Source organism: Mustelus asterias, chromosome 13 (genome assembly GCF_964213995.1).
Source record: "Mustelus asterias chromosome 13, sMusAst1.hap1.1, whole genome shotgun sequence".
Lineage (NCBI taxonomy): Eukaryota > Metazoa > Chordata > Chondrichthyes > Carcharhiniformes > Triakidae > Mustelus > Mustelus asterias.
Window position 1 is genome coordinate 79,256,637 of NC_135813.1, and position 12,892 is coordinate 79,269,528.

The 12,892-nt window shown below is 40.9% G+C and overlaps 1 protein-coding gene across 16 annotated transcripts in view; it reads left to right on the top strand.

Annotated features, from left to right (window-relative positions):
* clip1a (CAP-GLY domain containing linker protein 1a) overlaps window positions 1-12,892 on the top strand; it is a 159,344-nt gene that overhangs the window by 40,254 nt on the left and 106,198 nt on the right. For all 16 annotated transcript variants that reach the window (XM_078227070.1, XM_078227064.1, XM_078227066.1 and 13 more), the window contains exon 3: window positions 619-1,196. In XM_078227070.1, coding sequence (XP_078083196.1) covers window positions 619-1,196 — 578 coding nt within the window. The remainder of the gene's footprint in view (window positions 1-618; window positions 1,197-12,892) is intronic.

The window sequence follows — 12,892 nt, forward strand, 5'->3', positions numbered from 1 at the left end:
GTGATTATGCTGGTTGCTTTTCTGAGGCAGCGGGAAGTATAGACGAAGTCGGTGGATGGGGGGCTGGTTTGAGTGATGGACTGGGCTATGTTCACAACCCTTTGAAGTTTCTTGCAGTCTTGGTCAGAGCAGGAGCCATACCAAGCTGTGATACACCCAGGTAGGATCCTTTCTACGGTGTGTCTAGAAATTGATGAGAGTTGTAGCGGACATTTCCTTAGCCTCCTGAGAAAGTAGAGACAGTTGGTGGGCTTTCTTAACTAGTCGCTATCCAACAAACCCTGTTGGACAATGTGCACATGTGAATGTTGATTGAGGACATGACTGTGTTGCCTACCATAATACAATACCTTCCTTCCGCTTATTATTAATGACTACAAGTAGCCATTTTTTTTCATTCGTTCGTGGGACAAGGGCATCACTGGCTGGACAGCATTAATTGTCCATCCTTAGTTGTCCCTGAGAAGGTGGTGGTGAGCTGCCTTCTTGAATTGCTGCAATTCACATGCTGTGGGTTGACCCACAATGCCAATGAAATTAGCAAAATTTAAAAAAAAATTAAAAAGTGAAACTATGTTTCCAACTATTTAACATAATTTTTTCCCCCTATGTCAACAGCATCTGTTACTGCTACAGCGAAAACTTCCCCTGGAGAGAAGTCATCAAATGCATCTGCTACAGAGGCACAGGAAGAATTTGTGGATGACTTTAGAATTGGAGAGCGCATCTGGGTAAATGGTAGTAAACCTGGATTCATCCAGTTCCTTGGTGAGAGTCAGTTTGCTCCAGGCCAGTGGGCTGGAATTGTTTTGGATGAACCAATTGGTAAAAATGATGGATCAGTTGCTGGGGTTCGATATTTCCAGTGTGAGCCATTGCGGGGAATATTTACAAGACCTTCAAAATTGTCCCGCAGCCCATTGACAGATGGTGAAGCCAATGGTTCACAGACTCGTGCAGCATCTGTTTCCAGAGCCACTTCACCAACATCTACATCAGCCAGTGTGACTGCTCCATCTACACCAACAGCACAAAAAGCAGCATTAGATACATCATCAGGTGCAGCTCAGGAATCTGCAACACCTGCAGCCATGACCAATCTCTTAAAAACAACAAGTGAATCCGTGTCAAACCTTTCAGAAGCTGGCTCTGTTAAGAAGGGAGAGCGTGAATTGAAGATTGGAGACCGGGTCCTGGTAGGTTTATTAACCATTAAGTGTTATAAAATGATGATATATGCACTGTGGTTTTCATATGTGGTGCACAAAGAGAAGAAAAAGAATGAGTAATTCAGCTGTGTGGTTTGCTAACCTCTGTCCGCAGTCTCCAGTTCTTCCAAACCCCCTCTGCCATCTTGTCATGTCCAAATTTCTGTTCCATTCTCATGCCACAGCAGAGAGAGTTGAACACAGTTTTATAATTTGCAGGGCTTCAGGGAAAAGGCATGGGGGTGAGAGTAGTTCAGTTGCTTTTGCAGAGAGCCAGCATCGACACGAGCTGAATGGTTTCCTGTGTTGCAATCATTTTGATTCAAAATGCGATTCAAACGTATTACTTCACATTTCTCTCCATTAAATTTCATCTGCCACATTTCCTCCATTCTTTCAAATAAGGCTTCTTTGTAAGAAAAGTAGTATTTTTTCAGAACTTCTGATCAGTTTTTTTCACTTTAACACCTGTAGGCGTTAAACCTAGTAGGCTAAGGGGGGAAGCAATTGAATACTTGACTCTTTTCAAGTACAGAGCCATTAAGTTTTACATTATGTCATACAAAGAATATGGTTAAAGGGTAATATTATTTTAGAAGACCTTTGACATCTGAAACATGACAAGTAATGGTATTTTTTTTTAAATTGTCCATGTTCTTTATATGAACTATTCCACTATTTGAATTGTTTCAACAAGCTGAACATTAGTGTGTTGAATACTGTTACTTCATTTTTGTATATTTATAGTAAATGACCTGACAGTTATAAAATGAAAGTTATTTGTCACATCTGATAATATGGAGATAAGTTTGTGTTGACCAGATGACTTACTGCAACCAGGCATTTGCCACTGACAGCAGTGTGTTCTTGGATCTAATTTATTTATACACAATAATCCATATTGGGTCTTTTGGCAGCCACTTTGGAAATGCGTGCTAAACGTCAATAGTATCTTGATGAGTCAGCCCAGATGACCTACAATAATCACTTGTTCACCTTTGTGGAGCAGTTTATTATACTGCTGTTCTGCTATTTGTAGTCCTTTCCCATCTGTGGCTCTCAAAAGGGACTGCTGAGAGGTTTTCTTTTAAACAAGCATTGAAACAGTAATGTTAACAACTTGGTTATTACATAAACGAAAAAGGCAGCATGATGTTGCCATCTTCTTCGACATCAAGGAGATTCATTAACATTTATGTATTCTCTCCATCCTCCCACAGTATCAAGTCTCCTGGTATTTTAATATTAAACTTTATTTTTCATGGGAAAAAGTGGTCACAACTCAATACTCTTGTGGAAATGAGAAATAGCCTGTTTCCTAACAATTAATACAGCAATAGAACATCGTTTGGCAACCTCCTAAAAGACTACTTGCTTTAATGAAAATTACAGTATACAGTTGTCAAAAACAAGCCTGATCTGTATTGCATAGAAATGTGGCATTTTTTTATCTGATCTTACATTGGTTGCTAACAAGCACTGTCCAAAACGGGTTATTTGGCAACAATCAGTGGTTAATGATGGCTCATTTTGTCCTTTTTCTCGGTTCAGGAATACTGAGAACAAATTGGATATAGAATCATAGAAACTCTACAGTGCAGGAAGAGGCCATGTGGCCCATCGGGTCTGCACCGACCACAATCCCACCCAGGCCCTACCCCCATATCCCTACACATTTACCCACTAATCCCTCTAACCTACGCATCTCAGGACACTAAGGGGCAATTTTAGCATGGCCAATCAACCTAACCCACACATCTTTGGACTGTGGGAGGAAACCGGAGCACCCGGAGGAAACCCACGCAGACACGAGGAGAATGTGCAAACTCCTCACAGACAGTGACCCAAGCCGGGAATCGAACCCAGGTCCCTGGAGCTGTGAAGCAGCAGTGCTAACCACTGTGCTACCGTGCCGCCCCCATGTTTATATGTTTACCAAAGATCAAAGATATGTTTACCAAAGATCAAGAATCGAACTTACAACATACAACATTTCTTGTTTGTGTCATTTAGTATTTACAAACTTTCGATGTGTTTACCCAAGCCATTGAGGGCATTGAAGTGCACTTTTATTTCCTTTTCATGATATACTGGAAATAACTTAAATTACACCAATGCAACTGAAATAGCAGTTGTAGGTATCTTGAAGTTCCATCTAATTCCTTTGTATGCATTCATTGATATAGTATTACCAGCACTTGATAGATTAGAGTTGTGATATGGTATGGAGAATTAAATTGCCAGAGCAGAATCATTTCTAATAATGCAACAAAATGTTGCAGGGAATTCTTAAAACTATTACCTTTGATTTTAAAATAAGGTTGCCTTTTTAAAATGTTTACTTTAGATTTTTGGTAGACTTTGTAAGAGATTTATTCTATGTTAAGTATTTTGACTGTAAGGCCTTTGAGAATTGTTGTACTATGTCATCCAAAAATTTCATAATTGTGTATTGCAGATTTTTTTAATACTGTGATTTCAAAGCAACATATTTTGTGCATAAATTGACATTCATATAGAAATGATATTATGTTGTGACTAGCTAAGCTGGCTGTGTACATTTGATTATTGCTGTGTGAATAAATACTCCTGGAAGTTTATTTATTGCTTTCCATACATCCTTAAAATTAGCATGTGGAATTGGTGCTGTTGTGATAGAAATATAGTTGTGCAGCTAACCGATCAGTTGCCACTCTGAGAAGGTATGGAATATATACTTTGGCCATTTTTAGATATTGTAAGTTATATTTCCTGTCGTTTTAGTTTGGCTACGCTTAGAGTGGAAGTGGTGTCATCACAGTTGTGATATTTTCCAACTCATGGAATTGCTGTGTCATGTGCCTTGGTTTCTTAGAGCCATCAGATTAAGTTAATTGGTTACAAGGTAATATTTATTATTGTTTTGGAAGACTTTGAAACATGACAAGTAATAATTTCAAAGAGCACCATTTCTTCATTAGTTCTAAACAGACTTCATTTCAAGTTGAAGGAAAATTGTTGACCGAGTTGGAAGATTGGTTAGACTGTAGAGTAGGGCTTGTAGTTGAGTTGGGATTAGTCATTTCCCATAATGAGCTGTGTTGGGGCGTCAGGTATTCATTGTGTTAGTGAATCATGTAATGCATTTGTCTAAGTTTGCCAATGGTTAAGAGATTGGTGATATAGTAAATAATGCCGCCAGGAATATAAGATTGCGATGCAGTGTTCATCGATTAAATGGGTGGGCAATGCTACGACAAATGGATTTCAACAGGGATAAATGGGAGATGATCCATTTTGGATCAAAGAAGGATAGATACAGGTTTTTTTTTTGAATGGTAAAAAGCCAGGAATAGTGGATGCCCAAAGAGATGTGCAGGTTAGGGAGATTGGCTGTGTTAAATTACTCCTTAGTGTCCCAAGATACATAGTTTAGGGGGATTGACAGTGTAAATAAGTGCGACTATAGGGATGGAGGGGAGGGAGCAGTGGTTGGGCTCTGTCCGAGAGTTGGTGCCTAAATCGGCCGAATGGCTACCTTCTGCACTGTAGGAGATGCTATGAGTCACAAGCATGTTACAAGGGCTCCAAAAATTAAGCTCTACATAAACTAAGCTTGTGTTCCTTGGAATATATGAATTATTGGTTTAAGGATTTTTGGATTTTGAAAGGAATTGGTAGAGTAGAAACAGATATTTTCCATTGCTGGGAGAAGTCTAGGGCAAGAGGATACAGTAGCCTCTAAAACCAAAGTCAGGCCATTCAAGAGAGAAGCTGGTCACTTTTTCATACAAAGGGTGTAGAATTGTAGAACACTTTTCCCACAAAGGGCAGTAGATGCTAGCTCAATTAATTTAAATCTGTGATTGATAGATTTTGCTAGATGTGTGGTTGGGGTACAGGTTAGCCATAATACTGAATGGTAGGAACAGCTAAAGGGCTGAATGATTTACTCCCATTCCACGGCTTTACCAAATTAGAAGCCACATTCCATAAGTTATGAAGAAAGGTTGGATAGGTTTGGGTTGTTTTCGTTGGAGCAGAGAAGACTAAGGGGTGACCTGATTGAGGTGTACAAGATTATGAGGGGCATTGACAGAGTGGATAGGGAACAGCTATTCCACTTAGTTGAAGGGTCAGTCACAAGGTGACATAAGTTCAAGGGGAGAGGCAGGAGATGTGAGGAAAAATCTTTTTACCCAGAATGTGGTAATGGTCTGGAATGCGCTGCCTAGGAGGGTGGTAGAGGCAGGTTGCCTCACATCCTTTAAAAAGTATCTGGATGAGCACTTGGCACGTTATAACATTCAAGACTATGGACCAAGTGCTGGTAAATGGGATGAGGTGGGAGTTCAGGAGTTTCTTGTGTGTTGGTGCAGACTGAAAGGGCTGAAGAACCTCTTTTGCATTCTATGATTCTATGATATTCAGATTACAATAATGTGCTTGTTCAGGCACCCAGATTTATGAGCAGAGAATAGAGAAGTCTGATTAGATAGGTGACCAGGGCACGTTGCAGGAAAAGCACACAGTAATGTTGGGGATCATTAGTTTTGTGTGCAGGTGATTAAAATGAGGATCTACTGTATTGATCACTTGGCCTGTTAAACAGCAAATATAATTTAAGACTTTGTAATATGGTGACATCGAAGTGAAGTAATTACTTCCTGAAAGGTTGATAAGCCAGTAAAAGTTAACAGGAATATATTAATGGCCCAGAATTTTCTGGAGCACGTCTCATTAGTTAGATTTTTTTCCTGGCCCTTCAACTCAAATTTTTTACCCTGCAAATTGCTGGAAGAATGTGCTGATGACAGCAGAGTGAGCTCTGGAACGTTGATGAATGACAGGACGAACAATCTATTTCCTTGACTAATGAGATTGAAGGATAGGAAAGAAATAGGAATGACAGAGGATGAACTAAAATCAAAATAGATTCAGAAAGAGAAATAAAGAAAAGTGGAAAAAAGATTGGATTACGAGGGGGGAAAGAAAGATGGAAAAGAAAGTAAGTAAAATACTTAAAAATATTAAACTTTAAATTTTAAAACCCCCGAAGCATCATTCACGACCTGCAGTGATGACATGCCACAGTTACACTCAGCGTCTTAAGGCACATCTTAGCCTTTCCCTTGTTTTTGTGGCTATGACTCCTCTTTCATTACCTCACCCTGCAGTATAAATATCTCCTACTTTCTATGCCTTTTAGCTTTGACAAAAGGGTCATCTGGACTTGAAATGTCAGCTCTTTTCTCTCCTTGCAGATGCTGCCAGACCTGCTGAGATTTTCCAGCATTTTCTCTTTTGGTTCCACTTGTTTCCTTCTGGACCGAAAATATTAAATGACAGCCCAGGAACATAAATCTCGTCGCTAAAGGGTTCCTTACTCACCACCTGCAGTGGGTTTAGTTATTAATTACTGCAGAAATTCCTTGAAATTCGCAGGGAGGTTGATGACAAGCTGCCATTTTCACAAGGCTAACAGCAGAGCAACACAAATCGTTCTGAAATCTGAGGTGATTTGCAACTCTCGCTTACCTCAAATTGCTGAATGATTTGCACTTTAATAACAGTGTGCATGTTATTTTTACAGCAAATTTTGGGCCATTGTTTCCATGAAAAACTTGGTTGTACTGATGTATATAATAGTGGTGGAACATTAATGACATTTAGTCTGGACAAAATGTGATGTTGATAACCTGGTTCTTTTATGGCTATATGCAGTTTTTAGAGACAGTCATTGCTTGTTTTTGGCTATACCATAATTTCTTGATTTTTTTTCTTTAATGTTTTCCTCCCCTCTTCTAATGGTGGTGGTTCTTGCTTGGATAGTGTTTAATGGTTTTGGCTGCCCATGAATATCTTGACTTAAGTCTTTGTTCTATATGTAAGAGTAGACATGCAGTTTGATCAAGCAGGCCTTCAGGAATCTTGTTCCTATTTTATTTCCCTGTATGTTTTCTACACGTGGATGCATACTTTCCATCGCAGATCATTGCATAGCAATCAATCCAGAAGCCATGGCTGATTTCCCAAGTGTCTCTATGCTTATTGTTTCGCACAATGTCATGTGCACATGCTGATGGGGTGTTTTTTTCCGTTTATTATTCCTGACCGTTTCAGTGTTTAACTGCTATTATTTATACCTCCTGGAGATGTTTTTCTGGACATTCCTCTTTTGCTTTTTGAAATCTTGTTTTTGCCCTCTTGCTTGTCATGTCTTGCTCTTGCAATCATGGTGTTCTACTTGTCTTTTTATGCTTCCTTTTGTTGTTTTTAAAGAAATTCAATAATTGTTTGAAGGCTTAACTGTTTACACTTCAGTCCTTTTATTTAATTTGCCTGTACTTTTGTTGTTCTTCTCACCTATCCTGTTCTTTGGCTCCTTCCTTTTGCACTCTTCTGTGCAGTCATTTGTTTGCTCTGATGATGAGTATTATTGAATTGGACAGAGAATGTCTTTACTAATTATTTTACTCTTAACTAATTGAACTTTGCTAAAATGTGCCAAACATTTTAGGGTATAATTTAAAAATTAAACTAATACTTGTCAGATTTTTATAAAAACTGCCCTTTCCTCTCTTGCAGTTGACCTCATTCTGGGATACGGTTTCTTTAGGTATCTTGCCTAAGTGGTCATTAGAAACATAGAAACTAGAAGCAGGAGTAGGCCATTCAGCACTTTGAGCCTGCTCAATCGTTCATTATGATTATGGGTGATCAGCAAATTCAATATCCTGACCCCCCCATATCCCTTCGTCCCTTTTGCCCCAAGAGCTATATATAATTTCTTCTTGAATTACACAACGTTTTGGCCTCAACTAGCTATCTCTGTCTTAAAGACACTCAATGACCTGGCCTCCACAGCCATCTGCGGCAAAGAGTTCCACAGATTTACCTCTCTCTGGCTGAAGAAATTCCTCCTCATCTCTGTTTTAAAGGATCGTCCGTTTAGCCTGAGGTTGTGCCCTCTGGTTCTAGTTTTTCCTACTCGTGGAAACATCCTCTCCACATCCACTCTATCCAGGCCTCACAGTATCCTGTAAGTTTCAATAAGATCTCCCCCTCATCCTTCTAAACTCCAACGAGTACAGACCCAGAGTCCTTAACCATTCCTCATACGACAAGCTCTTCATTCCAGGGAAGATTCTTGTGAACCTTGTCTGGACCCTTTCCAAGGCCAGCACATCCTTCCTTAGATATGGGGCCCAAAGTTACTCTCAATACTCCAAATAGGGTCTGACCAGAGCCTTTTACAGCCTCAGAAGTACATCCCTGCTCTTGTATTCTAGCCCTCTCGACATGAATGCTAACATTGCATTTGCCTTCCTAACTGCCGACTGAACCTGCACATTAACCTTAAGAGAATCTTGAACAATGACTCCCAAGTCCCTTTGTCTTACCTGCATGCTTCCCCTTCTAAGACACTAGTCAATTTGAGCATGTTTCCTTCTACTCCAGCTTGATGTACTGAATTGCTGGATTAGTCTCAGATTTGAGAGCTTCCTACGCGATGTATTTCATGTTTACACAATGTATATTTAACACTGAAGAAAAATTGGTTTATCTGGAGCATGAGATTTGCAAGCAATTGCTGACCTCCAATTGACCACAGCTAAGGTTGCAAGCAGCTTCAAAGTACTTCATCTCTACCCTTACCAGGACATCATGGCATCGATTATTAGCTAAACATCACAAGGAAGCTGCAGATCCCTGGATCCTGAAGAGCGAAGTCTTAATTTGAAAACCTCAAATTGTGTGCCATTTACTTTTCTGTGGTTAATATCTATGGGTCAGTACAGACACAAATGAACAACATCTATGTCTTTAAAGTTTCAAAATAATATTTAAGAAAATACAGGGAAGCCATTTATGTTTTTTAAAATAATTTTATTCAGTGATGGGAAGTATTGCATTCTGCAAAATGCCAGTTGGTATGTTTTGATAAAACAGCTCCTAGCTCTCTGAATTGTGAATGCATCTTGAAAGAGCACAAAAATGTGCTAATGGGTTGGATTTTCAACACATTGGGTTGACTTAGGAGCCCTTTAAAAATGGCAGGTGGGTTCATGCAGTCGGGCCAGGTATTTCAAGAGTCCTGGCTCATGGTTTCTCAGAGGAGTTGTGAGGGGACCTATTTAAAAAGTTCAAAAATGCCATCCTCAGGCCCCTATACCAGGCTCTTCCTGTCCACCCATCCCAAGTGGCCCTTCATGCTGCCCAATGCCAAGCTCTACCTGTTCACCACCCCCATGGCCCCTCATGCCCACATTGTCAAGCTATGGCAGTTCCATGCCCATTGACCCACTGTGGACTTTCTAGAACCAATGATTCATGTTTAAAAACTAAAGCTTTTAAATAAAAATAATCTATTCATAACTTCCCTCTGTGATTTTAAAAAAAAACCTTCACTACAGGCTAAGTGTTAATCTTCCAGGCCATTAAAGTATCACTAAGAAAAATCACAAATCCATGACATCACTTAGTGTGAACACACATTGTGAAATTGACAGTAGAAATCACTGAGCCTGAGCTGTCAATCAAACAATGTCAGATGAAAGGCAATGAAGATTCCCGCCATTCCAGGCACTTTCTCCAGAGATGCATGGACTGAGCCATGAATTTTTCCGACTTCCCATACTCACCTTGAGGATGAAAATCCAGGCCAATATTTCGGGTCCACTAACTACATGTCCAACTATATGTGCAATGATTTAGTGAGTCCGTATCCCATCCAAAACTTCCAGTGTGGGTTTCCTTCACATAATTGATGAAATGTTACATCACTGGTTTAATTTAGAAACTGGGGGTCTTCTCCAATTGGAGTTCATGCACATCCAGCTACTGCATATGGAGTGCCAAACTGCAATCTGTTTACAATAGTTTGTTTGGCTTGATGCAACAAACAGTTTATCCTCAGGATGCAAATAATTACCCTCAGATGAAATCAAGTCTGGTTCTAAAGACACTGCAGTTGCTATTATTTAGGATGATTTTAAAAAACCGCAATTAAGATAATTCAGTGCACCATTGAATTCTTTGAAACCTAAACCCTATTAAAATCCAAGTTGCTTAATTCTGTACCTATAAAGCTATTGTACTGGCTGCTCATGAGATAGTTTCTTCATGCATTGGACAGTTACTTCCACAATGTACCTGAATTAAAATAAACGTTAGCGTTAATCATATTGAGTCAGAGGATGCATTCACAAATAAAAACAAAATACTGCAGATGCTGGAATCTGAAACAAAAACACAAAATGCTGGAAAAACTCAGCAGGTCTGACAGCATCTGTGGAGAGAGAAAATAGAGTTAACTTTTTAGGTTTGTATGACTTCAGAATTAAAGAGAGGGAGAAATGTGATGGATTATTTACTGTTTGAGAGAGGAAGGAGCAGCTGGAACAGAAGGTAATTGAAAAATGGAAGCTAGGAGAGATTGCAGCAAAGATGTGTAGGTGATGAGACAGAGGAAGTGTTAATGGCCGACCAAGGTGCTAGTTAGTTGCATAAAGGTAAGATATCAAAATGTGTTAATGGGAAAATAAAAGGTCAGTGCTCAGTGAAAGCAAAACTTAAGAACAAGTGACAGATGGCCTAGTGGGGGGGAGGGGAACAGGGTTTTTTCATTGGGACAAAAAATGGGATATTTAAAAAATAAGGATAGAGAAGAGAGGGTCGCAGTCTAAAATTGTTGAACTCAGTGTTGTCCTGAGGTCTGTTGGAAGATGAGATGCTGCTCCTCCAGTTAGTATTGGCCTTCACTGCAGCTTTCCAACAGGCCAAGGACGGACATGTGGCCATGACAACAAGAACTTGAGTTGAAATAGCAAGCAACAGGAAGATTGAGGTCATACTTGGGGGCTGAGTGAAAGTGTTCCACAAAGTGGTCACCCAGTCTGCGTTTAATCTACCCAGTGAGAGGAGATTGTAATGGAAGCAGCGAATACAGTGGACCAAATTGAAGGAGCTGCAAGTGAAATGCTGCTTCACATGAAAGGAGTGTTTGGGCCTTGAATGGTGAGGAGGGAGCAGGTAAAGGAGCAGGCATTTTATCTTCTGCGATCGCAAGAGAAGATGTCTTGGGAAAGGGATAAGAAGTTGGGAGTGATGGAGGAGTGGACGAGGGTGTCACGGAGGGAGCAGTCCCTGTGGAATGCTGATGGAGGGGTGAGTAGAAGATGTGTTTTGTGGTGGCAACATGCTGGAGTTGGCAGAAATGGGGTTGGATGATCCTTTGTCCTCCCTTTCCACCACAACAGCTTCCACATTGAAAGGGGACTCCATTATGGCCCTGGGAGGAAGGGGAAAGGATGGGGGCAGAGGTGTGGGAGATGGGTCAAACCCGCGAGTGCCCGTCAACTACAGGGGGAGAAACCTTGGTTAACAAAAGAGACAGACATGTCAGAAATGCCATTTTTGAAGGTGGCATCATTGGAACTGATGTCACGGAGGTGAAGAAACTCGGAGAATGGGATGGAGTCCTTACAGGAAGTAGAGTGTGAGGAGTTGTAATCGAGGTAGCTGTGGCAATTGGTAGGTTTGTAATAAATATTGGTGGTCAGTCTATACCAGAAATGGACACAGAGGTCAAGGAAGCAGTGAAGTGTTGAAGATCGTAGAATCCCTTGAGTGCTGAAGTGGCCATTTAGCCCATTGAGTATGCACTGACCCTCTGACAGAGCATCTTACCCAGGCCCGCTCTCCTCGGTTGGAGTGAGTGGAAGGGGCAGAGAAATTGACATGACCAATGTTGTGCAGACAATTCTCAATGAAAAGATCAAGAACAGGTAGGAGGCCAGAGGGTGGGTCCAGGTAGAGGGAGAATACTGGTGGCGGAACAAGGATCCATTGAACAAGGAAAGGATTCCTGCTGAGAAAAGTGAACACGGAGATGGAGGTGATGGAAGAAAAGTTCAGCATCGTGCTGAGCCCAAACTTCATTGAAATGAGGATGTAAGGGAATGAAGCCGCGTCCTTTGCTGAATACGGAATGATCAGCTTCAGAGAGGGGAAGGTCGGAGGGTACAGTGAATAAATAGCACTGGCTAGGATTAGAAGGAATGGGGTTAGAGGGGCAGGAAGGTGCAGAGGATCCTGGATGGCCGTTGGTGTCAGTAAGTTGTTGGAGCTTGCATTTCTTAACACCTGAAAGGAAAAGAAAAAACTTCTTGTTAGAGCGTCAGATGAGATGAAGAATAAAATGAACTTGGGACGAGAACATCTTTGAGATAGAGTGAGTCAGTGTTGCTGGGGAGGGAGGTTAAGTATGTACATATGGTGGTGCAGACACTGAGTGTGGATCTCAGAATGCAGCGAGAACAGCAGTCCGAGGAGCATTGTGTCTGCCAGAGATGCCTGCAATCCTGGGTGGATTCAAAACATGAATGGAACTTCTGTTAGAATCTTCATGGGGTGAGTCGAAAACTGAGGCAGTCACTGAGAAATGTGGCTGTGGAAGCGGGTTTTGGGTAAAACACCTCGTCCAACACCAAAAGGGAAATGGAAAACAATGAAGGTGAAGATGGTAAAAGAGACAGACGGATATCCCATCGGAGAGAAGAGCAGTACTTCCTCAAGGTAGACATTAGAAACATAGAATCCCTACAGTGGAGGAGGAGGCCATTCAGCCCATCGGGTATGCACCGACTCTCCATAAGAGCATCTTACCCAGGTCCAATCCATTGCCCTATCCCTGTTATCCC